This window comes from Callospermophilus lateralis, chromosome 9 (assembly GCF_048772815.1).
Source record: "Callospermophilus lateralis isolate mCalLat2 chromosome 9, mCalLat2.hap1, whole genome shotgun sequence".
Taxonomy (NCBI): Eukaryota; Metazoa; Chordata; class Mammalia; order Rodentia; family Sciuridae; genus Callospermophilus; species Callospermophilus lateralis.
In genome coordinates, this window is record NC_135313.1 from 29,814,290 (window position 1) to 29,841,558 (window position 27,269).

A 27,269-nucleotide genomic window follows, 5' to 3' on the forward strand; every position below is an offset into this window, starting at 1 on the left:
CAGAGATGGAGAAAAGAGAATCCCAGTGGCCTCTCTGGAGGAGCCGGATCTAGCTTTGCTTCAAATTAGATATGTATATGGACTTGTTTTACATGAGCCAACATTTCTCTTTCTGCCAGTTTGAATTAATTTTCTGTTCTTCACAATGTAAGAGCCATTTGACATCAGAATTGTTCATCTGTGAACTCAGTTTTTATGAGACACCTTACATAAGCAAACTAGAAAAATGCACATACTTCTCAATTCTGGTATTGGACCAATGACAGCAGGAGCTCACTATCTTATCTCCTCATGTTTAGAAAATAACCTTTGAATAGTTTTTGTACTTGCTTGGCTATTGTGCATCCACCTTAAATCTCTTTCTTAGGATGGTTGGCATGATCTCAGCATCGTGTTCTCCTTTCTCTCCAAGTGCAGAATTCACCCGATTTATCTTTCATCATGCAGATCAGCTGCCAGGCACGTTCCTTCAAGTTGGCTCCTGGGCCATCTTCATAATAGGACGAACAAATCTTTCAAACTGTTTTCATTTGTTCACTCAGCCGTCTCTTTGTTCCAACCACGATGCACCTGATCCCAGCCCATTTGCCAGAAAGACGCAGTACCATGTTTTTTCTTTTCTTTTCTTTTCTTTTTTTTTTTAACAACAGTGGAAACTAGCATATCATTCTAGTCTAAGATGCTCTAAAGGCTACTTTTTCATATATAAACAAGCTTGTTCTCTCTTCTCATTCAAAGATCTAAAGGCCTCTTTTATAGATAAACATTCTTCTAATTTAGAAAAAAAGCTGAAAAGGGGAAGAGAATAATGTAGTTTTTGAAAAAGACAATAATACAGATAATAATATTTTTAGAACACCTCAGAGTCATCCCATTTCCAAAATTACTTACAGGATATCCATGCTGCTATTAAATAAACAGATAATCTTTATCTGCTAAAAAAAAAAAAAAAAAAAAAAAGCAGCCGGTTGGCAGAGGACTGTGATAGTCTTAACAAGTTATACAGAAAATAAAATACCAGCAGATTACAGGTATCATGTTTTCTTTTGAAAAGTATTAACACTTCACAGCTAGATTATCTTGCTTACTTAATTGGCCCTGGGAAAGCTCACCAGGCCATTTCATGTTCGGTCACTGAAATTTTCTCAAATTGTTTTTTATGGCTATTCAGAACCCGGATGCGAAAACAGCTACAAAACAGACCCACAGCAAAGATATTTTAGGTCTCAGATCCATATTTACAAACCTTACAATCTGTGTGGCATTCATTTATTTTAAAAGAAATGAAGTGAATAAATTAGTTTTTTTTTTAAAGGAAAAAGAATAAAATATGTTGACTAAGGCAAATCCCAAATTGTCACTATAGCTTTCCTTGTACCCTGCCTCCAATTGACCACAGACCTGGCCTCAAGCAGAAACAACTGCTCTCTCTGATATGGGAAGTAATGCTTCTGTATGCTGTGGCATTTGTCATGTATGTTATCTTGTACGTTGCTTTAATTTAGACCTCTATATTTCTGGCTAAATTGGAAGTTCTTCCAAAGAAGAGATATTGTCCTCTTCTTGTTGCCAGCAGATGACCGACACCAGATTGAGCCAATACACTTGAATGAGAGACAGAGAGAAGAGGAAAAAATGAAAAGAAGAAAGAAATGGAGAGAGATCTTAGGTTCCAGCCACTGAGCAGGGGTAATTTAAATTACAGACAAGACAAGGAGGGAAAGTCTAGGAAGTCCAGGCAAGGCCAAAGAAAGAAACCTAACTAGTCTAAGAAAGAATGTGCTTCTTTTTAAAAAATAGTCATAGGTCCCACCAGCAATGTATGAGTGTGCCTTTTCCCCCACATCCTCGCTAACACTTATTGTTGTTTGTATTCTTGATAGCTGCCATTCTGACTGGAGTGAGATGAAATCTTAGAGTAGTTTTAATTTGCATTTCTCTAATTGCTAGAGATGTTGAACATTTTTTCATATATTTGTTGACTGATTGTATATCTTCTTCTGAGAAGTGTCTGTTCAGTTCCTTGGCCCATTTATTGATTGGGTTATTTGTTTATTTGGTGTTAAGACTTTTGAGTTCTTTATATATTCTAGAGATTAGTGCTGTATCTGACGTGTGTGTGGTAAGAATTTCTTCCCAATTAGTAGGCTCTCTGTTCACCTCACTGATTGTTTCTTTTGCTGAGAAGAAGCTTTTTAGTTTGAATCCATCCTACTTATTGATTCTTGATATTAATCCTTGTGCTATAGGAGTCTTATTAAGGAAGTTGGGGCCTAATCTGATATCATGGAGATTAGGGCCTACTTTTCTTTTAATAGACACAGTGTCTCTGGTTTAATTCCTAGGTCCTTGATCCACTTTGAGTTGAGTTTTGTGCATGGTGAGAGATAGGGGTTTAATTTCATTTTGTTGCATATGGATTTCTGATTTTCCCAGCACCATTTGTTGAAGAGGCTATCTTTTCTTCAATGTACATTTTTGGCACCTTTGTCAAATATAAAGACAACTGTAATTATGTGGGTTAGTCTCTGTGTCCTCTATTCTGTACCATTGATCTAAAAGTCTATTTTGGTGCCAATACCATGCTGTTTTTGTTGCTATTGCTCTGTAGTATAGTTTAAGGTCTGGTATAGTGATGCCACTTGCTTCACTCATTTTGCTAAGGATTGCTTTAGTTATTCTGGATCTCTTATTTTTCCAGATGAATTTCATGACTGTTTTTTCTATTTCTATGAGGAATGTGATTGGGATTTTGACTTGAATTGCATTAAATCTGTATAGTGCTTTTGCTAATATGGTCATTTTGACAATATTAATTCTGCCTATTCCAAGAACAAGGGAGATCTTTCCATCTTCTAAGGTCTTCTTTATTCTTTAGCATTCTGTAGTTTTTGTTGTAAAAATTTTCACCTCTCTTGTTAAGTTGATTTCCAAGTACTTTATCTTTTTTTTTGGTGTAGCCAATATGGAAAGCTGTATGGAGAATCCTTGGAAAACTGGTAATGGAACCACCATTCGACCCAGCTCTCCCATTCCTTGATCTATACCCAAAGGACTTAAAAACAGCATACTACACGGACACAGCCACATCAATGTTTATAGCAGCACAATTCACAATAGCTAAATTGTGGAACCAACCTAGATGCCCTTCAATAGATGAATGGATAAAGCAAATGTGACACACACACATACACACATATATATATATTTAAAATGGAATATTATTTAGCATTAAAAGAGAATAAAATCATGACATTTGCGGGTAAATGGATGGAGCTGGAGAATATAATGCTAAGTGAAATTAGCCAATCCAAAAAACCAAGTGCTGTATGATTTCTCTGATTTAAGAATGCTGATTCATAATATGTTTCTGGGGGGCAGGGAGATGGGAGGATTAAATGAACTCTAGGTAGGGCAAAGGGGAAAAGGGGAGGGTGGGGAGGGGAGGGGGCCCAGGGGTAGGAAAAATGGTGGAATGCAACGGTCATCATTATCCTAAGTATATGTATGAAGACATGAAGGATGTGACTCTACTTCGTGTACAAGCAGAGATGTGAAAAATTGTGCTCTGAATGTGTAATATGAATTGTGATGCATTATGTTGTCATATATAACAAATTTAAATTTAAAAAAATTAAAAAGAAATATATATTAAGACTAAAAACAAATAGTCATAGGTCCTAATAAGCTTTTAAGTAATTGGTTTCATCATTTTGCCTTCCAAGACTTTTATGAGCATACTTTAATTTTTATATGTCTTATTTTTAAACTAGTTTAAGAGTACAGTTGACTGACAATAGCTGTGGGTTCTGCATCATTGGATTCAACCAACCATTGATTGAGAATATTCTAAAAATACATCTGTGTGAACCCATACAGACTTTTCCTTCTCATTATTCTCTAAATAACACCATACAACAGTTTACATAGCACTCACATTGTATTAGCTATTATAATCCAGAGATGATTTTAAGTACATAGGAGTACATTTACAGGTTCCATGCAAATACTATAACTGTTTTATATGAGGAATTTGAGTGTCTCAGATTTTGGTATGTGTAGAGTTCCTCAACCAATTCACTTGAGGATAACAAGGGAGAACCATAGTTGTCAGGTAACTTACCTTGCTACTTTCCTTCTAGACACCTCAGAAGTTCCCTCAGAAAAGTATGGGAAACATTCATCAAGCCTCTTAACCTGAGACACTTAGACTGGGGAGTTCTAAGTTCATCAGAGTTTTTCTGATTAATGACGGTGGAGATAGTTCTGTTACAAACTTGGACTACTTTGGTGTCTTACTGAAGTGATAAAAATCAAGGTCCAAATTTTATACTTTGGGGCAGAATCCTTGTTGGCAATGCAGACAAGTACCTGGAGGCCTCTCTTAGGGTCTATCCCTCCCCTTCATGGGCTGTTGATTTTAACAAGTACCCCTGTGATGCTGGGGACTGGATGCATCCAGAAAGTACAGTCTCATGAAAGCTGCTTTGTTGGATCTGGCTGACGGGGCAGGAGTGAAATGTTAACTTTCTAAACTTGCTTTCCTAGATCTTTCCAAGAGAACAAAACAATGGTGTAATTTCTCAGGGCTGTGCTAGACAAAAGATACTAGTGTTTTTCCTTGGCAAGAGGAGGGGAGAGGAAAGAATGCTGAGATTCTAATCCCAGGTTTGGAGCATCTCAGGAGATCCCAAAGAACACTTGTCTTTTATGACAGAGCATTTCCCAAGCATCCCTTTGGGAAGCCTCAGCCCCTGATTGTCTGGGAAGCATGAACTCACTCACTTTTGGCAAAGCTCAACACACCGGAGCATGGGAAACACAGATTAAAACGGAGATGCTTCTTACTCTCCAGATTGTCTGGTTATACATTTGCTTGGCATAAAAATAGAATCACTAAAAAAGGGAACACCCGGGGGAAAGTGGTTCCGCTCGCTCATAGTGAGGGCCAGAGGAAACCCCCTCAGTCTCGTGAAGGTTAAGCATCTTCATCCTTTCAGCTCAAATTAAAGAAATCATATAAAATAAGTTTAAAACCCTCAGGACTGCGTAATCTAAAGTTACTTGTCTTATTTTGCTCGGAGGGGTCTTCTGTGGTTCTGTGGTGGAGCACTCCCTGATGCACTGGACAGATGCTGCTTTGGTCAGAGTGGAAAAAACTTTCCTTTGTGGCTGCTTTGCCTGGCTGAAGGAGCACAGTCTCCCCTACCAAGTGGCACATCTCTTGTCAAAGGCAGTTCACCCATGTCCATCAAGTTTGAAATACAGTGATTGTCATCTAATCTGTTTCTGTGGAACTCTTTCTCTTCTGCTCCTGGGAGTTCTAAGAGACAAGTTGACCCATCGCTACAGATGTCATTATGTTCAATTGTAACATCTGGAATAAAACCAATAAATAGCTATTTGTTCTGATCTCTAGTCTGGGGATGCCTATCTCTAAAGAGGCTGGCACCTCTTTGCTTGGGATTGGGGGTCCTCATCCTATACTTCTGGTGAGTGTTTTTAAGCTCCATCCATGAGGAGGAATCTCCTGGGCTGAGGGGTCTCTGTGGTGGTGGATCCTGAAACCACCATTCAAACCACAAGCCACTCCTGATGTGCTACACCACAGACGTGAAAACCAGCGGGGGGCGGGGGGTCAGCTCTGTCACTGGACTCCACTCTCCCCACCCTGATCTTAGGAGCACAAATATCAGTATGCAATTCAGGAGAGGAAACTTTAATAGATTTGCTTTTCAAAGAATCTGGTATCTTTAGTGGGCACCAGGGATGACAGACTTCCTTACTTGGTTCTCAAAACGGCACTAAAAACTGTAGTAGAAGGCAGTAAGCATCAAAGAGGGTATGTGAGAATGAATCACAGCAAGGACATTACTACAGTCATGTTCAGCTCACCTCCAATAATGTTAGGAACGAGAGCTGACATTTATTGAGCACTGGCTCTGTGTCAGGTGCCGCTCTAAGTATCTGACAGGTACTTGTAATCCTACTCTAAGGACCCTCCTCTGGGCATTTTTGTGGATGCTCAAGAGTTAAGTGTATTTGGTAGGCATAGACTTACCTTCTTGAAAAAGACAAGAAAATGAATTGTGCTACCTTGAGAAAACCTGGAGAGTGTCTCTTCAGTGGTCGCAATATTCTTTTCTGTTCCCTGAATGTTGAAGGATTTGGTGAAACGAATCCTCTAATACAAAAAACTGCCCTTATCTCAAAACGAAAACAATCCTAGTATACAGGTAAGACCAGTGGAATGTGAATTGTTCAGATCCAATCTGCAAACAATTGATATCTCTGACAATAACATTTCTGAAATTTACTTCTAATAACCATTTTTCAAAAGAGAGATGGCTTCTGTAGCAAAGTCTACTAATGCTGGCCCAGATGCCTGAGGTCAAAGAGAATTAGGGTAAGATGAGGTTCATTGAATGGTGACAGAGATCCCCTGTCCTCTTTAAAATGCCCTCCCCAAACCAGTGAGTATACCACAGGAAGTAAGTATGAGAGCAACAAGAATCAGCACATACATTAGTGAGGTTTGATTCATGTAAACAGCTTCAGTGGGAGAAGATGGCTGTTTTGGAACATGTTCATGTCTATAAAGCTCAAGAAAACTGAATGCAATCTGCTATGCACTGAGCATTCTTGACCACTTTCTGCTCTATATTGTTTTGGTAAAGAGAAATAAATACATGCTTGGAGTCAGGCATGGGCTTACCCAGTGAAGGTCATAATCAGATGGCCTAGCTCTTCCTTCTTCGTCTTCATATAGTGGGAAGCCTTCCCTCCGAGCCTGATAATACTCCTTCCGCAGCTTCTGGATTCGGTCAGTGCTCCCACCCATGGGATGGCCACTGTAGCACAAAGACAAACAGAGTCACACAGTCACATCATCCTTCAAAGTCACTTTTTGTTCTTCTTATTAAAGGGGATGGGATCCAAATTGGAAAGATTGGATAATGTAATTCAAATATGCTAGGAGAATGGTAAAATAAGTAATATAAATGAACACAAAATGGCCCTTGCATGCATACCTTTAGCTCCAAGGGTCAAAATATCTGACTTGGCATTAATAAATGCCTTTGGAATGAGAAGGTAAGACAAAGTCTTGACCTTTCAGAGCAATTAAAGAAACTCAACCCTTTCTTCTTATAATCATACACACAGAATTTGGTTAAATTTCAACATGGGTATCTCATTTTCTCAAATAAGCACTGTCTATTTGGGACAAAGTTCTGGTTGTGTGACCTGAAGGCTGGATATCATGTGGGGCTGGCATATGCCACTGTTCATTTCAATAGATGTGGGAATTTTGGGAGTGGGGGTGGTTGATGGTGGGATACACGTCAATAGATGAACACAGTCAGGGCACAGGTAAAGAAAGTAAAAGCCATGCCAAAAAATTAAAAGAAAGGGTAGTGGGGTTGGGTGACAGCTGAATAGCACTTTTCCAAGGTTCCCCTCTTTACCTTAGCCACTGTTTCCTCCCAGGACTCACCGCTGTCCAGTACCTCATCTACCGGACCTGCCCCTCCACATCCTCCCATCCACACATCAAATGATACATGCTCTCTTCCCTGTCTCATTTAGAAAGCAAATTAGAATAAAAGTGAGTAATGGCACTGGTGATTTAGTGTAGAGATATTTAGAATTTATACTAATAAATGACAAAAGTACAACTGGCAAATCGGGGTTCTTCAACTCAATTGCAAAAAACACGCCTGTTTCACAGGCAGGTGAGGATCACTGCTCCAGCTGGGGAAGAGCCAGGGTAAGAAGATCAGAGGAATCTTGCATAGGGCCCAGTGTGAGGAGCCTTGCATGCCAGAAAGGTCCCTGAATATTACAGTTGAGTTTTAAATTTAAATGAGGCCTCTGATAAAAAAAAAATAAGATCTCTAAAAGCATTAGAAAGTAGTCATTTATTTTGTTGAAGTATTTTAAAATTATGCATACAAAATTCTTTAAAATATTTATTTTTTAGTTGTAGTTGGACACAATACCTTTATTTTATTTATTTACATGTGGTGCCGAGGATGGAACCCAGGGCCTCACACGTGCCAGGCAGGCGCTCTACCGCTGAGCCACAACCCCAGCCCAGCATACGAATTTTAAAAAGGGAAATGGGAGTAACAGGTTTTGGAGGGAAAGCATTTTTTGGAGCTAGATGGCAAATTGAGGGAGGCATGACCCTCTCTGGTGCGGGCTTGGGGCTCCTCTGTGCTCCATAGATACTCTTCAGCCCATGTTTTGATTAAGAAACAACAAGCCCTTAGGAATCACACCCTTTTAATTTTCTTCAATATGTATTCTAAAATTCTCGAAATAGTTCTAATTTTCTTTCTTTACTACACCTTTCTTAAATAAAAGTTTTCTTTGTGCAGTTGAAAGAGATAACAATAGACACAAGAAGGCCTGCTTAGCTTCTCTGAAGCACAGGTAGGCAGGAAAGGTAGCGCCATCTATTCTGAACAGCTTCCTTTGCTCCGGAGTAACATGAGATGACTGTGGTGGCTGGATCCCATGCACAAGCTTCTGCCAGTTACAGGAACGCACAAGCTGCGTTCAAACTCACCAGATGAGTTCAATCAATGCGGTGCAAACATCGCATACATAATCTATTAGTTTACCCTGAAGAAACTGAAGCACTGAATTCAAGTAGAATGAAGTCATCAGTAATAAAGAAAAAAAAGAGAGAAAATGATAAGGCTGTGTTCAAAAAGAAAACACCAAACACCACAATTTTCCTCCATTTGTGGTGGTAGGGAAATCATACAAGGACTGTAAACTATTCTTCCATATGCCTATAAATACGTTAATTTAAAAATATGGGTTTGATCAGCTTGATGTTCTCATGTAAGGGAATGAGGGAAGAATATAAAATCAGCTGTTCAGGATTTGAAAAGTCCCCTGATGGTTGACAGGAACATGACTATTTACCCAGAAGAGAAATCTCGCTGCAGTGAAAAGACAGGACAAAGTCTTGGAGCTTCTTAGAGCAAAACATGCTGCAGATTTTTCCTAGTGTGACTATTTTTAAAGACAATATGGAATGCTGTGCAAATGTCTTATGATAATGTGAGACTACACCTCAAGATAACCTCTTCTTTTTACCTTTCAAACACATTCTACCTTTAGTAACTATATCAGATTTTTTTTTTCCTAAGGAGGCATTTTATACACTAAAATTTGGAATACCAAATTCTGATTTCACTTTTCGGTTCTTTTCAATGGATGAAACACATAAAAGTCTACCAAAAAATTAATAAAAATTACATATACCATTATTTATAGTCAAAGTCATTAATTGATTTCATTTTGTGTTGAAGATGTTGAAATTTAGCCATTTGATGCAGGATATAAAAATGCCTTGTGATAACAGCAGTAATCATCATAATAGTTTACAATTTATAGAACACTTATATAGCAAATATATTGATACAAACTTCTACTTACTCAGTTTTCTGCCCAGAGAAAGACATCACTGATCAATTACAGATTCTTTCCCAATAATCCTAGACTTTGTCTCAGAATCCTTCTTAACCCAGAACTTCAGAGAACCACTACAAACTACAGGAGCTGGTACTTGAGGTGAATTTATTTTCAGTGCCTGTGTAACAGGCGCCATAATATCTCAAAGTCTTCAAAGAATATTGAATAATAGCTTTTATTGTTCTGCTGAATGAAGACTGAGGATATGAGGCTCATGGCTAAAAGACAATCAAGGTTGGTCTGACTACAAAGTCTCTTCTTTCCAGGATAGCTTACTACCATCTAAGCTGCTTCTCTTCCTCCATCGTATTTATATCTTAGAGATGGGGTCCTCTAGCAACAAATGGAAACAGCATGCATATCAAAGTTAGCCTAGAGCTCTTACTTTCTGAGGAGCTGGATTTTTCTTCTCTATGTTTGTTCCATCTATTCTATTTTCCTGGCTTTATGGAACTAAGAAGTATAGATTCTAGGGAATCTTTTGCCTGATAGCTTCAGAAGTGACATCAGATTATGATGTAACTTGAATACTCTTGGGACCACATAAAATATGTCAAAGTAGAAATAACTCTATCTCCGTGTTGGTAGTTAGGATATTAGGCTTTCTGTATTATGTGTTCACTGGGCATTCTTACAAAAATGTTCCTAGTATAGCTCTGTCTATTGAAGGGGATCAATGCTAGTCATATACTTTCAATATGCAGAATTTTTTTGTCAAGTTAATTTAAGCAATATAACAAAACCAGATTTATATTGCAGTGATTTCTTGTGACTCACACAGCCTAGCCTTTAGAGGCAGAGGTATAGTTAAACAGTCCCTTCTATAACACCACGGAGCTGAACAGAGGTTACAGTTGTAGTGAATTTCAGAAACCACATTGTAGCCACCTACAGGTATGACCAACTGGCCCCCACTCGTAAACTTCACATTAAGGCATTATCTGCTTCCTTGGAATCCAACTTTATTCTTTCTAGTTTATAATTCTCTCAATTGTAGTGCATTTTCAAATGAGTGTACATTTGTGCACATCCTAGTCTCCTCGAGTTGCTGCTGTAGACTGGAGAAAATAAACTAACATTTACGGAGCTTCCATGATTTCCTAGGTATAATATTTGTGCTCTACATACTTCATCTCATTTACTCCTCTGTCAAAGCTGCGAGCATGACATTGTTGTTGACATTTTACCATCACCGAGGCTCGGCTCAGAGAAGTAACAAAACTGTTGAACAGGGAGCAGGATTCAAGCCAGCCCTGTTTCTACCCTCTCATGTTGCCTTGTACAAAAGGCATTAAAATGCAGTAGGCATCTTGCAGCCTCAGTTCAAGGCATTTCAAGGCAGAAGGAATTTAGCAGAGCACATTTACAGCCATGCCTTTTGATATTCTTTTATTTGCACAAATCTTTGCAATAAAAATAGAAATTGAAGTAGCTAAAGTAATAGAAATACAAACAATGAAGCCTTTATTCATTAATGAATGATATTGGAGCATTTGCAGAGTGACATTTCTGGGCAATTAATATTATATCTCTGAAGAGTTTATGAGGGAAGCTGGTGTAAAACTGGGGTGCGAAAGAGAATCAACAAATGACAAAGATCTCATATGGAAGACAAAGAGAACAGCAGTCAGGGCAACTGCTGGGAAAGTTCATTCATAACTGAGTGAGAGGGAGCTGGTCACTACAACCAACCATTGACCACTGCTGGACTTGTGAGTTACCTGTGATACCTTTGTGTGCACATGTAAGTGGGCATGTTCATCAATACGTAGACTCTTATGATGATTCATTTGAATATAGTTAATTACAAACAGCTGTTTCTGTTTTCAGATAGACTGAACATATGTAACTCATTCTGAAGGGAAGATGTTTGCCTTTGGTGAGCATACTCTTCATTTTAAGTACAAGTCTGGTATGTCAGTGAGCTTTTCATCCCTGTGAACAAAACACTTGAGAACAACAACTTAGAGGAAGAAAAGTTAATTTTAGCCCATGATTTCAGAGGTGCAGCCCATGGTTGGCCAACTCCATTGCCCTAGACCTGAGGAGAGGAATAATAACTTAGCAGAAGGAAGATACATGTTGTAGGAAGATACTCAGTTCACAGAAGCTGGGAAGCAGAAAGAGAGCCAGAAGCTAGGTACAAGATATAATTCAAGGCCATTTCTCAGCTGTGGCCCACTTGCCTATGGTTACCACTAAGGAGTCCATTCAAATTATCCATTCATTAAATGTTTTAATCCATCGATGAGTTTATAGCTTTCCTAATCTAATTATTTCACCTGTGAACATTCCTCTAAACATATGAGCTCTTTGGGGGATATTCAAGAGCTCAATAATAACACCGATGTCCAGATTTGATGATGTGGCTGAGGAGTAGACTTAGTAGAAGGGCACTTTCACAGGAATATTCCTATGTGGATGTGAGAGCATGAAGTCACTGAACAAATGTCATGGTTGACTCTGTAACGTCAACAATGATCAGAAGGCTTGAGAGTGCTTCTTTAGGGTTTGATAGATTATTTAATTTCTTATGAAGCTACTGTAAAATGCTATTTTGATACTTCCTTTAAATTTTTTAATTGAATAGTCTTTCTCTTTCTATACCTACAATGGAGTGAAATTTCAAAGGTTTTCTCAAAAAGGGTATAAAGATGTGGAATGAAGAGAAAGAGCTTTTCACACTAAGTGGACTCTTTTTTCCTGTCTTTTCCCCATCTCCCAAGGGGAAAGGTTGTTTGCTTCTGTCTTTTTACATTTAAGGAACTAAAACCATCATAGCTTTAAACTTAAAATTTGGCAGTACCATAGTTCTACCTTTGAAAAGAGTGAATCATTTTTTCCCCTCTCAGAGTAGAAACAGAGCTCTCAAAACATCTGAGGATACTGTGGCATTCATACTCTCAATAACATGAATATAATCAAATCTGACTGGCTATATGCACTTTTATTTTACTAATTCTACTTTAAATCCCAAAATATTGAAGGAAAAAAAATATTCAGCTGAAGACAGACCATCATAGGATGTAACTGTTACTTATTTTTTGTTGGTTGGTGATAAAGACTTCTGCCAAATAAAAATTTTGAGAGATTCTTAGATGTGCATTTAAAATTTGCAAACACTGAAGATTCATAAAACTAGCCTCAATAGCATTTACACTAATATTTTATAGATTGAACATTCAATGAAAATACATTTAGGCCAGGCATAATGGTACACGCCTGTAATCCCAGTGGCTCAGGAGGTGAAGACAGGAGGATCGTGAGTTCAAAGCCAGCCTCAGCAATTTAGTGAGGCACTAAGCAACTCAGTGAGACCTGTCACTAATAAAATACAAAATAGGGTCAGGGCTGTGGCTCAATGGTCGAGTGTCCCTGAGTTCAATCCCTGGTACCAAAATAAAAGAAAAGAAAAAAAAAATGAAACTACATTTAAATAGTGTGTCCATATATACTAAAAAATGTAATTATAAATAATTGCTTTAAAGGGGGTTTAATACAATTCTTCCAATGACATTTTAGTCTAAATAGCTCTAAAAATTATCTGATGTCAACTTTCAGTAAAAAGTATGATTATATAATTTCCCTATCTTACAAAGAATCATTTTTTCCCCCAAAGGTACACTGACACATAAGATTTTTTCACTGTAGAGTCCAGTTTGGGGACCCCCTAGCTAAGTACCCATGGACAACATTTGGGGATTCTTTTTTCAGTTTCTTTGCAAATTCATCATTGCTATTTACAATAGTATCCTTCATTTTCCATTATTTTTGCCAAAAGTTTCCCCTAAATAGCAAGAATATGCCTATTCTTACATGTGCATTTAATTTCTACCAGATTTGCTATCTTTTTTATTAAAACAGTTACTTTAGATTAGGAACCCATTGCTTATTATAAGTGCCTATGAATTCCTATATTAAGAACAATGATTTTAGACAGAGGATGAATATTACAAACAAAGCAAACTTTCACATCTAGAATTTCCTTTCAATTTCTAGGACTGCTTTCATCAACTATCTCTGACATTAAGCCTCATAGTAGGTGAAGAAACAGTGTTTAGGCCTCTTAAGAGATAAGAGAGTATTTAATGTCACATAACAAATTGGTAGCAGAATCTGAGAAAAAAAATGCTCTATGCTAACAAATAACTTTGAAAAGTGTGCATTTGTATAAATTTTCAAGGGTTCAACAAGCTTACTCCTTATGTCAGGATCCTATGGGGAAGTTGAAAAACTGGTCCAGAGAGGTTGATATGCATGTTAGGGTCATACAGAAGGAGAAAAGTCACAGAGTATGTTGATACATTAGCTCCAGCTGGAATCCTGCACAGTGGTCCCTCCCCCAGCCACAATGATGCTGCCTGTGGCATTTTGACCCAGATGCAACAATCTGACAATGTGACTTGGCTTACCTGGGCTCCTGACTTTGCCATGGCAACTTGAGTCTGACCTTTTGTCTTTCTCAACATGTTTCCTGCTTTCTGCATCTGTTTCCCTTGAGATTCCTGTCTTGGTACTTCCATCCCTAGCTTGGTGAACTGACCCTCTGACTCCTATAGCTTGAAGATTTGTCTTGGAAATCTTCACCCTCGACTGGACCTTCACCTCCATGAATCAAGCCATTGTGGTGCAGCATAAAGAAATAAAAGCCCCCTTCCCTCGGCACTTATGATTGCATAACAGTGAGCATCTCCACCCACACCATGAACCACAGTTGCCATTTACATTCCAAGTTATCTCACTGATTCATGAAGGGCAACTATTCCCATGTGATTGATTGCTATGATGCAGAATCGTCACCAGATCAATGTCATCTCTTCTGATAAAAGGCATTGCTCTCTCTTTGCTCTTTATCACTTGAGACAATGTGAGGCTGCTCTTTAATCAGAACATTCTGCCTCTCTATCTTCACTTCTAGTAAAGGTAGAAACTCTTTAGGAGTGACACTGTCAGTGTCAATCAAAATGCAAGAACACACCTTACTTTGCTGTTTCAACCCACCTTTCTAAGCCTGTAACAAATAATTGTATTATTTTAATGTTGTATAATGAACACTTGGCTGTGTTCAAATTTCAGAAGCTAATTTGCAATTAGTCCTAAAATACTCATTTGAGTTATTCATATTTTATAATAGTAAGATATATTTACTCCAACATACACAGTGCAATATTTTTGAATTTTAAGTAATTTACATAAACACTGGATACTCCAAAGTCATATATAAGCATGCAATACATATTGTCTTAAGGCGTTTTGCCAATTTTATTCTTTTTATGTGGTTCTAGGAGGAACCCAGTGCCTCATATGTGTGAGACAAACATTCTACCACTAAGCCACAACCCCAGGCCAACTTTTGCCAATTTTGTGAAGAATATAAAGTCTGTGGACATCTCAGAAGGAATTTATCAAGTGATTCATATGGTAATTTTTGTTTCTTAAAAAATAAGTATTTTAAAATTTAGTTGAAAAGTTCACACTGGATGACAGCAAAATTATTCCTCCATTTCTTTTCTACATCTTTGCCAAACAAGCATACAGAGATGCAAAGAAAAATAGATTTGAATCAATATGGAACCATGCCTCTACTGCATCTTCTGCTACAGGTGATGAATAAACCATGCCTGGTATTGTAATCCATTTATGTGGGGGATGTAGAAACAATATAGACACAGCTATTCCACATGGCTGAAGAAAAGTGACATTACATTAGGACTTAATTTAACTGATATATTTATTTTATTCAAGCTTAGACAAAAAAGCTTGGGCAATTTAAATAGTGATAGCATTTCTCTATCAGCCATTCCATTTAATGAACATATATGCTCCTGGATAGGAGATGACTTGGTTTCCCTCTGTGGGTGTCCCTTCCTAAATACCTTTCATGAGTTTTACATTTTGCTGGACATGATTCCAGTGTTTAAAGAACTGTATTACTTGTCCAATGTGGTCCCTGATATGCAACCTAACTACTTCAGCTGGTGCTCAATCAAGGAAAGAACCATATAATGCAGTAGTGAAAATGAAAGTAAAACAACAACAAAACAGCCTTGGGCTGGGAGTCGTGGCACATGCCTATAATCTCAGTGGTTTGGCTCTGAAGGTTGAGGCAGGAAGATCCCAAGTTCAAAGCCAGCCTCAGAAACTTAGTGATGCCCTAAGCAACTGAGAGACTCTGTCTCAGAATAAAAATTAAAAAAGGGCTAGAGATGTGGCTCATGGTTCTGTGCCCCTTGGGTTCAATTTCTGGTACTCAAAACAAATAAAGCAAAAGACCCCACCACTGGGTGGATTTAGGGAGCGATGATAGGTGGGGGCCAACATAACATTCTCTGTAGTGTTTCTTAAGGCTGATTTTGACTGTGAACAGTTTTTGTCTCACATAATGTCTTGAGCTGGTAACCTGAAGACTTGAATACTTGGCACATTACAAGTTTTTTCAAAGAATTTTTTGGTCCAAACTAAAATGAGCAAAATATTGCTGAAAAGGAAAGTGGAAGAAGCCTACACAACCTGTATCATTTTAACTCCCATTCAAATTCTTGAACTGAACCAAAAAATAGTTTCAGGAGAAATAAACGTGCTGTTAATAAGTACCATGGGCATGTTAATGATAAAACACATACAGACACTTGTGACCCTTCTCAAAAAATTCCTCACCAATAACTGCAGGACCGTCAAAGATAAAATTATTAACTTTTGGGTTTAAATCAAATACAGACTGAGTTTTAAGAATACAAATCTGACATTTATATGTGGATTAAACTTTCAGGGTCAATTCTGGGAAAAATAAGCCTTTGTGGGCTGCAGGCCATGAAACCTTGGGAATTTCTTAGGCCTCCGTGAAATCGCTTCTTCCTCAGAGGAAATGGCACAGAAGTTTTCTCTTCTTTCAAGGGGGCCATTAGAATGCCATCAAAAACCAGGGATCCTCAACAGCTGGACAGCTAGATCACTCCTCGTGGACAACAAGGAAGCCCCAGATATACAATTTTCAGGCAAAATAAGTAGTTTCTAAGTGATTTAGTGCATGGATATGTTTTTTTTATTTAAAGGATTAAATAAAATCCTCTAAATAAAGTCAGGAGAATTATATGCTGTGGCTGCAAAATGTTAAGAAGGTGAAAACAGCAATTTCTTACTCATTCAACGAGGCAACCACGCTTTCTTCCTCCCTCAATGGAGGAGGTTAGGAAAATAATAAAAGTATCAAAGAAAAAAATGTTTTTTAAAAAAGAACAAGTTTTGTTTTGTTTTCAAAAAGAATAAGACTAGGGGTCACCCTAGGTCTCAGGAGACAAAGTGTTCTAACCATCGATGGCCTGTAAACTAGTTCTTATGAGTATGTTCTTATGAGTATGAGTATAGTTCTTATGAGTATGAGATGTGTAATAAATTGTTTGAACATGTAGAAATGATGGCTAGGTTACACGTGTATGTGACTGGAGCAGATGTTAAAGATTACATATGCTGTTAAATCATACTAATAAGCATGTAACTCTATTTGCATTATCCTGATATGATTAACATAATAGCAATTAGGTCCAATAAGTCCAACAATTTATTAATAACACATTTTGATATTACCTACATCCTTTTCACACTCATATGCATGAATATACTGAGCTCTTCAGAAATTTTAATTAGTGTTATAATACCCACCCAGTCCAAACAGATTCTCAAATCCAAAGAACTGCATAAAAAGTTAACAAGTACTTAGGTCTCAAAGGACATGAAGTTCAATAATATCCCACAGCTCTTCTGAAGCATTTTCCAGAAGGTAAAGAGAGCTCTGGTAACCCTGTAACCTCTGCTGACCTCCTGACCTCAGGGTTTTATGGGTCAGAGGACAGTTTATATTAACATTGTCTATGGATTGTTTTAATTGTTGTTAAAAGATATTCAGATTCTTACAAATCCTTGGTAGAAAAATGCCAACTTTTTTTCAGCATGGAATAGAAAAAAGTAAATGGGTATCAAACTTAGATCACTAGTTGTTTTTAGAAAAGTTCTCCAATAACCTGAGTTGTTCTTGATATGTACATTATTTAAACTTCACTTATTTTTAAATTTTGCTATGTCCCTTTCCCTGGGGGTGTGAAGGTGATTTAAGGCCCAGACTTGACCTGGGGGATTTCACAGTCTAGTGGGGGAGATGGTACTAAATATTGACAGTGCAACATGGCAATTATTATGAGGGAATATCAAAGAGTATAATGAAGTCCTGCAGCAGCTCCAGAGAGCTTGAGTAACTCTGCTGGGGAAAGGAAAGGCTTCATGGAGAGAAGGAAACAAGGATGAATGGGGGTGACTGGGCATCTAGGTGGAAGGACATCACACATACAGGGAAGGCCACAGGAAAGGGTGCAAAGTTAGGAATAGCAGCCGTGTGGGGAGTGTGTGGAGAAATTGGGCAATGGATCTGGTAGACCACGATCAGCTCCATACACCCATCTTTCTAAAGGATGATGCTCTTTCAAATAGGAGGGCATCATTGTCAGAGTTAGACTTGACGTCAAGATAAATCTGGAAGAAATAACCTATGGAATGAATGAATTAGTTGCTCTCTATGGATTTTTCTTGCATTAATATTCAATGATTTCTTGTGTGTGCACAGAGTTCAGACTAAATGGTTGGCCAAATTATTTCCCCACTTGTTAAATACTATGCCTGGGGATCACTGTAGATGGAAAACAATGGGACATGAGATTTTCTTTCAGTTTGAAAACTGAACATTTTCTCTAACCTGAGCTCTTGTTTAACTGGTAACATTAACTGGTGGTGATGAGTGACATGTCATTAATACAGTGATAAATTTCCCATTAAGAACAGAGCACTGGCCGCCAAATCAGAGGGCAAAAAGTTAAAGCAAAACAAAACAAAATGAAGGAATGAAAACAACCCATTATGGGTTGGACAAAGGCTTTTGTTTTCACTGGTGTTCTAAGGGAAAGTAGTCCTAGAATCTTAATTAATAAATAGCCATTGCCCCATTCAGGCAAGGTAATGGTGAGTCTGAGCATCTGCAATAGAGCAATTTGTAGCTGTCTTCTGGATATGAAAAGTGAATGAGTTGTCGAATATCAAAGAAGAGGGAAAATTAGGCACTGTGCCTCCGACAATGGAACTCTATAAATAACTCACATTGAAAACCAGTAAGAATCATACCCTCCTCCAGCTTCAGTAGCCTCTCCACAGTGTGACAGTTGGTAGTTTTTTCAATAGATATGATGTCAATTATGCCTTTTATCCATCACGGGGAAGCCATGTGTGGGGAATAATCAAGGATTTTTTTTTTCCCTTTAGTGCTTCATATAACAATGCTTTTCCATTTTATTTATATCATACTGAGGCAAAACAGCTCTCTAATCCGTAATCTATACATTGCGTCAATCCTATTCTTATTTCTTCCCTGGTTCCAACAGCTTTATTAGCCACAATGATCTTGTCAGCTCTCACTTGTCTGTAGAAACAGGATGTTGGGGAGAGGGTGGACACTAAACAGGATAGATGACTTAGAAAAATCTCATTTAAACCAACAATGGGGCTGGGGCTGGGGCTCAGTGGTAGAGCGCTTGACTAGCACATGGGAGGCACTGGGTTCGATCCTTAGTACCACATAAAAAAAATAAATAAAGTTATAAAAAAATTGCTGTCCTTTAAAAAAAACATTAAAAAATAAATAAACCAACAACATTAGTTTCTTTCCTAGCAAATGTTTCCCAGAGCTGTACATAATATCCCAATTAATTGACTTAAGTTTCACATTCTTTCCTTGCCCAGACTCTTGTTTGTTGAAGGTAATAGTGAGGAGGAAAAAAAAAAAAAAAGGCCAAAAGGCATCCAGTGCTGGAAAAGCAGAGGAGACACAAGGATTCAATGAGGAAAACCGAGTTTGGATGGTTGAGAGTTAATGACCCAGGAAATGTGTCCTGCCTGTGACTAGAGAGATGCAACTTTTCAGATTAAACATGAGAACTCACATACCCAAAGGAACTTTTGGGTGACCGTATTTGTTTCCTGACTTTTGCTATTTGCCATGAACTTTGTTTCTCTTCATTTCTCTAGCAACTATATTTCCTCCCACTTGCAGACATATTAAGGATAGCCCTTCAAATGTTATTAGTTCATTATTTGTTAAAGAAACTTGCTTTTAGGAAGTATTTAGGACAGGACATTTTTTTTAGGACATTTTGAGTGGCATTGCATTATTTGGTGCATTGTTTATCAGGATGACGGAAGGAAGTAACCTACTTTATTAGAGATAGTTTCTATTCTACAACGAAATCATCTTTTTATCCGAGTGTAAATAAACCCACTGCCATTTCGCTAGAAGCTTTCTATTTTTTTCCCCCAAATTCTACATAAAATATAAGCCACAGGCTTAAATTGAATCACTATGTTATTTCTTTATATATTACTTGACTTATTTAAAAACTGAATACTTATTGTATATTTGAGAGAGCTTCTGAATTTATAACCTGCCAAAAAGAAAAAAAAAATCATTTCCTCTTCTTCAAAGAAGCTTTTTAATACTGGGTCCAAAATATCTAGGGAATTGGAGGAAGAAAAAAGAGAAGGGGAGGGGGAGGAAGGGAGGGACTACAGAAAAAGAGCTAATGGTCAAAATGCATCCTTATAATAAAATGAGCTTCTTAATGGATGCTCACTACAGGAATAACATTAATTCAGTATTAGGACTTTCACTGGAAAAATATGAATGCAATTTATCTTTTTAACTGTCAGCTGCATTTCTAAAGCTCTGAAGTCTGTAGCTTCCAGGGGCCTTTTGTCTTTCTGCCATGGCAAGAATATCTTGGACAGCTGTAAGAGCTTTCTAAGCTATCTTTCTCAAAATCCATTAGCTAATTCAAGGAACCTAATTAGAGCTGCCATTTTGATGGAGCATACTGAATGCTCGGTACAAACTAGTAACACCATCAATGTTTATTAGAAATCACAAAACCTAAAGTGCTCCATTCCCCATGAATATTAATGGGAATACAGCAAACAAAATATTTATTAAAACATATGCTTAATACCATCAAGGTTTACAGACAGATATTGAAAGGGAGAGAGAGGCACCCACTTGAATCTGAAGGCATGTGTGGTGGACACACAATGAACCAAGATTTACACTTAAGCAGCATGTAATCATTATTTGCAGGCCCTTCCCACTTGTCTGCCTGGGTTTTGCACCCTGGAATTCAGTCCCTCGCAGCTGGGAGGACAGATGTAAATGCAGAGAAGTCTGAAGGAGGGGGTGGAGAGGGGGCCTTTAAAAATAAAATAAAATAAATTAAAATAAACAGCTGCTGAGCGCCACAAATTCTTGTCAGCAGAGAAATAAGTCTTACTTCTCTATAAAATTTGCAGCGTGATGACGTCAGTATTTTCTACCCTCATCCAAGGAGGTGTCACCGAATTAATCCAAGTAGCTATTATCTCCTGTTCCCACCCTGGGGAGTTTCTGCCTGGCCCTGGCTCTGACCCTGACCCTGAGTGTGGTGGTGCCTCAGCCTTGCTGGAACCCTGCTGTGAGTGAGCCCTTGTCAGCACAGGTACAGGCTTACCAGTCCTGCAGAGGCTGGAGACACTGCTCCTCTTCTCTGAGGAATAATTAAAGACCCTCTGTGAAGGTTACTGTCCAGTAGCCCACCCCTCACCCTCCCTCAAGCCATTGCTTCTCTCTTTTCTTTCCCCTTTACCAAACTTTTAAAAACAATCATGTGTTTTCTCTCTCTCTTTCTCTCTCTCTCTCTCTCAACCAGCTGTTCTCTTTTTTTGGGATGATGTCAGTCTGGTTTGCTAAATCTGACCAAGCAAATCCTGGTGACCTGGCAGAGTTGGACATGGGACAGCGGCCCTTCCTGCAAGTCTCTTGCTCCTCCTCCTGCATTATCTGTCTCCTTTGATATCTCTTTAACTGGTCCTCTTCAACACAGGCCTTCTCCAACATTCTCTAACTGCTTCTATGTTTTCTCCCTAGGGATACTGTTTACTTTGTGTTTGCTGATCATATTCCTTCTCATGCTCATTCATAGTCATCCATCCACTCAACAAATCATCTCCAGAGCTCCTTATCTGGGGCGCTTCTCAACAGAGCCTTCCTGCACAAGGACACAAGTCTCTGGCTGCACTGTCTCACAGAAGCTCCAATAACCATATGCAATCCTCACTCCCCATTTGGACCTGAAATGAACCAAAGTTCTATACTTAACTTGTTCAGAACCAACCTTCTCCTGCTTTCATGAAAAGCTACTTCCCTCCCATCGTTCTGGCTTTTTAATTGCTTCCCCATGCTCATCAAAGTTTGAAACAATGATCATCATGCTGAGTACCAGCTCTGGAGCCAGACCTCCTGGGTTCCAATCCTGGTTCTTCCTCATTTGGAGCAGCTATGTATCCAACCTCTCTATCTGTGAACCAAGGATAAGGTTAGAAAGATTGCATGGGGTCATTCTGAGAATTGAAAGAGTTAATATTTAAAGTAGTTGGAACAGTGCCGGCACATAATAAGAACTCAGTAAATAAGCACCTACTGTGTTGTCGATATTACCTTATTTAAAATTATTGTTGCTATTTTTGTTGTTGATATCTTCAGTTGGCTGTAATCAATTGCCTCTAGCACTGTGCTCTCCCCTGCATTCCTATTTCTATAATAATAGCATGGTAACTAGTCTCTCCCAACCTGACTCCCTCCAATCCATCACCAGATCACCCTCCCAAGGTACACCTCTGTTCACATATTGCCCCTGCTCCCCGTGTCTCTGTGCTGTCTTGCCACTGACTAAGCCCTTCTTTAGGCAGCCTCTTTCTGCTCTCACTTGTGGTCTGGTCTCTATTGAATCTTTTCATTGTCCCTTGAACTTGCCCTCAGTTTCATCCACACTTCACTGTAATTTTTGACCCTCATTTTAAAAATAACACAATTCAGAGCAAATCACATCTTTAAAAAAATGCCCACTGCCTTTCCAACATGCTTTGATTAATTCTCCAACCCTTCCCCAGGGTCTTTGTGGCTGCTCTCTGCAGATGTGGCCTGTTTCCCTCTTGCCTCCTCACTGACTTTGATTTTCACCCAGCTTCATTCTCACTCTCCACATTCCCTCTGTATCCCAAGCTTGTCCCAGCCCCAGGAGTGTGGAAACACTGCTCTGCCTGAAACACTCTGTTTCCAATTTCTCAAGGTAGTTCTCTCTTGTCAGAGGACCCTCCTCTGGCCTTTGGACCTGTGGACTGTTTGAGCTACTCCTCTGCAGTTACCCTGCTTCTTTCCTTTGTTGCCCTGATCACTGTCTGAAGCATCTGCAATCCCTATTCCTCTACTTACCTCAGAGTTCACACCTCCACAAGAGCCTAGATGCTGAGCGCAGGGATCAAGCCAGGGCTTTACATTATCTAAAGGAATTTGAAATCTTTCAAGGGTCTTACATTCACTTAGCACTTATTTATCAAGCACTTACTATGTGCTATCAACTGCTCCAAGTTCTGGGAATAGAGGCAGAGTACAAGACACACAAGATCCTTAACCACAGGGCTTTGGGGTCTAGTTGCAGGGTGGGGAGTGAGATAATACACAGCCCAAGAGGAAGGAATATCAAGCAGTGGTAAGTACTACCTGGAGACTTAAAATACAATTGGTAATAAGATAGTGACTGGTGGCTACTTTAGATTGAGTAGTCAAGAGAGGCCTTTCTTTTAAACTCAGATCTGAATTACAAGAGGAATAATCCAAAAGTATCTCTATGAAGAATGTTTGTGAAAGAGGAAACAGCTGAAACAAAAGTCCTAAGGAAGGAATGAAAGAATGTGGCTGGCAATGAACGCTCCCGGGATAAAATAAGTTGACAAGGTCATAAGACAGGCAACACTCTGGTCATATGGTCCTGAGGACTTGGCAAGATCTCTGGACATTCCTTGGAAATATCAAGCAATGAAATGAGTTGACAATAGATTTTAAGCCAGGAATTAACATCTCTAATTTAAAAATTTAGAACATAATCCTGACTTTGCTACAGAAGACAGAATAGAGTTCGTTCCAGATATTTAACTGAGATATATTGGACAGGTCAAGGTGGTGGCCATGCAATGAAGATAGACAGATTAATCCATTTTCAAGTACAGGCTGGTCCATGTATCTTTCCTAGAAGAAAATCCCTTTTTCTAAACTTGTGATTCCCACAGTACTGCACACTTATATTATGGCCATCGTCTTCCTCTTTGTGACATTGTTATCAGTTGTGGCTTATATTTTTCAAACCTTTGTCAAAGCCCCAGTAGTGGCTAAGTGATACAAAAAAATTTAAACACATGTCTCATATAGAACTTGGCAAAGTTTCCTCACCAAGGATGTGTTCAGTTCCCAAGTTTCTGTGGGAGTGAAGAAAGCCATTTGAGAACGTGTACAATGAAATAGAAATAGGAAGAAAAAGCGGATGAGGTAAGGCACGTACAAGGGTGGTAGATACACATGGGAGGAGGTTTAGGGCCAGAACTATTCAACCACATCTATAGCTGCCACCTAGAGAACTCCTTCCTTTTTCTATTTTTTTTTTCCCTAGGTGCCTACGCAGAACACCATCCTGAATAGCTTAGCATAAGATACTCTGCCATTTCTGTGTAATGCACAGATATTTTACTGCTTAAAGCAATTTCTCTAAGTTTTTGAAGTTCTCTCTACTGCAACATGTTCTCATGGTCTCCTGTTTTCAGCAATTGCTATAACATCTTGGTGCCATCAGGTCCCATAGGAATTGTCTAGCCAAGCAGTAATGTAGTTTGCTTATTAATGCTCATGGAATAGATGTGTGCTGAAACGGTGTTATTGGAGACCTTTTCCATGCTATTTCATACTAAATATAGCACGCACACTAGTAGATGAAACTGTCTGGAAACTGTGAACATCCACGCTCACACGCTTTCAAGGAGGTGGGCCGGCACTCTTTGCTGACCTTTAGCTTTGAATTAAATTTAGCTCCTCATCCTCATTAGACTCTAACTGCCAAATAGCACTCTACTCTGATGAATAAAGTTCTCTAATAAGCATATCACTTTCTAACACGGCAGAAGTAGCTGAAGTCTCAGACAGGGCTAAGGAGAGAACCACCAAATGGAAACATTCCATATCAGGTAAAACCAAAAGCATTCTCTTTAGTATTTAGTCAAGTCCAGCTCTGGGTAAAAGAGTGGACTTTGATATTAGGAACACAACCTGCTCACTGTCTATGAAGCTGGAGGACTTGGAAACCATGAAAACCCATTCAACCTGATGCTCAGGGTAAATTTAATATCCACGAACCACATTTTTGAAGTGCTCTTATGAATATTTTCAAGAGAAACTGGTTAGGCCCACTAAAGGGACTTAGGGACTAGGGAAGAAAGACTCAGACAGGTTTCCAGGGTAATTGGGAAGCCCTTATTGCCCAACCCATTGCTTCAAGGCCCATATAGGAAATATAACCTCAGTTTATTTCAAAGCTGTGATCTCCGTTAATAGACAGTTGGTGCTGGATGTCTTTCACGGTTAGACATTCAACTGCAGGTGAGTTAATGTCTGTGAACCAGCCATGACACGAGGAGGGAAAACTGCAGAACATGAGGACCTTGAAGGCCCAGTGGAGGCTGGGTGAGGTGGAATAGGGCTTCCTAAACAGAACCTCTTCTTTGCTATATTCCTCTCCAAGTCTAGCTCTGGGCTGGGAGGTTCACAGTACTGAAGACCAATTAGCTATCAGGAAAATAAATTTATTAAGTGCCTGCTGTGTCTAGAGTGTTGGCCTTTGTGCCAAGGTCCAAAAAGAAAATTATGAAACTTCTCTTGAAGCAACCAAGAAGCCTTCTCCATGTACGTGATTTTCCTCTCTGTGTATTCCATGAAAACTCCCACTTTCTTGCAAATGCACTCAGTTTGGCAATGGTAATTCAGGGTGATAAGGTGCAAATTGTTTTCTATGATGTAGTGCTCTGTACGGAAATCTTAGGGACTATAAAAATTGAATCCCTTCCTTTTTACTTCCCTAGACTCAAAAGCAAGAAAGAGAGGCTAAAATCATGTGCCTTAAAATTTTGTTTTACAGAACAGGAGTCCAACAACAAGGAAAGACGTGTGTTTACCTCTAGAATGCTTTTTGCTGTAGCCATTTTATTGCTTTTGTTAAAACCAATGCCTCCAATTTCTTCACAAGAGACATTTAGACATATTCCACAACTGTACACTTCAGGGCAGCTGAACATTAAAAGGGGATTTGTACAGTTGAGGTATGGCTCAAATTTTGTGGGAGACAGCAGCTAGAATGGCGAAGGGAGAGAACCTATGAAAAATTCACGAGTAATGCTTCTACACACATCCTCTGTTCTGTACCAAAGAGAATGTTGCTGTAAAAATATACAAGACAAATTCGGATTTTGGTACTTATCGGCTCATAAAACATCTTAGATAGCTAATTGCATAATAACCTGAAGCATATTCCTGTTGTATACAAGAGAAGTGCAGTTCACGTGCAAAAGCAAATGTTTGCAGAGTTCAGGACTAAGTCCTACATCGGGCTTCATGCTAATACTTGATACCCTGCAATTTGAACAATGCAAAACCAGATATATAGTTCCTGAATTTGGCTTGAAGTACATCTTCACACAGATTCAACTTGGATCCACTCACAAAATCACTCAAAAATCCACTCACAAAGAAATGTGGAAATGCTATTGTCACAGACAAGTACCAGATGTTTTCATTATACCACCAGAATACACAGGGTAAAAGGTTATTATTTTTGAGGGGGGGGGAATAAAACAGGAAAAAAAATCACATGATTAGGAGATGAACTTTTCAGCAGGTGAAATTACTGTTAATGAGTTTGATAAATGATCTCTGTCTCATGGGAAAGAAAGAAATGGTTCATGTGGGGAAAAAAATTTTTGCTTTCAAAGTCTTTTGCACGTTGTTATCTCTAATAAGAGGATAATGCAAAATTCATTCGTGGTTGAGAGAGAAGAGAGAAGAGAAGAAAAGAAAAAAGGACCTTCAGTAAGACCATCCAGCATGGGAATCTGCCATGCATATACAATATTTTCAAACTCAACAGAAGCCCAATAGATAAAGCATCAGAACTTTCCATTCCACATTCACTGTAGTGTAGGGAGAGTAACAGGCTACTAAGAAATTCATGCATTAAGGATGATGATTGAAAACAAATGGAGTGAGAAGTCTACTTAATATGGTTTTACACTGGTGATTCTTTTAAGAAATAAAAAAATAAAAGGAAACTTCACCATTCTACCAAAGGCATTTATTAGAAAAATGTTAAATTAAGTCATTTGCAGTCAACATGAACAAATTGGAGGTCTGCCTAGGTGCACCGGTGGCTCTCCTACATGCCTTCCAACAGTGCGTGGTCTGGCTGAAGAGATAGCTAATTGACAATTGTTCCTCCACTGCTTGTCCATTAGGATAAATCCAGCTTGTGGACACTGAACCTTTCAAAGACAAAGAACTGCATTAATTTTGTACTTCTGGAGTGTTTAATAAATCTGACACTGTCTGGTGGTTTTCTTCATTTTCAACCACTTGACAGCTCCTGTGATCACAAATTTCAGAGAATCTATTTTCCTGTGTAAAATTAACAGCAATAAAACAAGCTAAATGGAATATGACCAAATCACAGAGCTCGTCATATCATGGAACTTCAAAAAGAATCCTGGAAGCATGCTGAAGAGGACTTATAAGCTTAAATTCAAAACATTGCTCTGAATCAGAGACTTTCATTGACTATCAAGACAAATAA

At 38.7% G+C, this 27,269-nt stretch overlaps 1 protein-coding gene across 1 annotated transcript in view; it reads right to left on the reverse strand.

The window, feature by feature from the left end:
* The window catches only part of Pard3b (par-3 family cell polarity regulator beta), a 978,419-nt gene that overhangs the window by 89,432 nt on the left and 861,718 nt on the right, over positions 1–27,269 (reverse strand). The window contains exon 21 of the mRNA XM_076865584.2: positions 6,716–6,851. Within this exon, the coding sequence (XP_076721699.2) occupies positions 6,716–6,851 (136 nt within the window). The remainder of the gene's footprint in view (positions 1–6,715; positions 6,852–27,269) is intronic.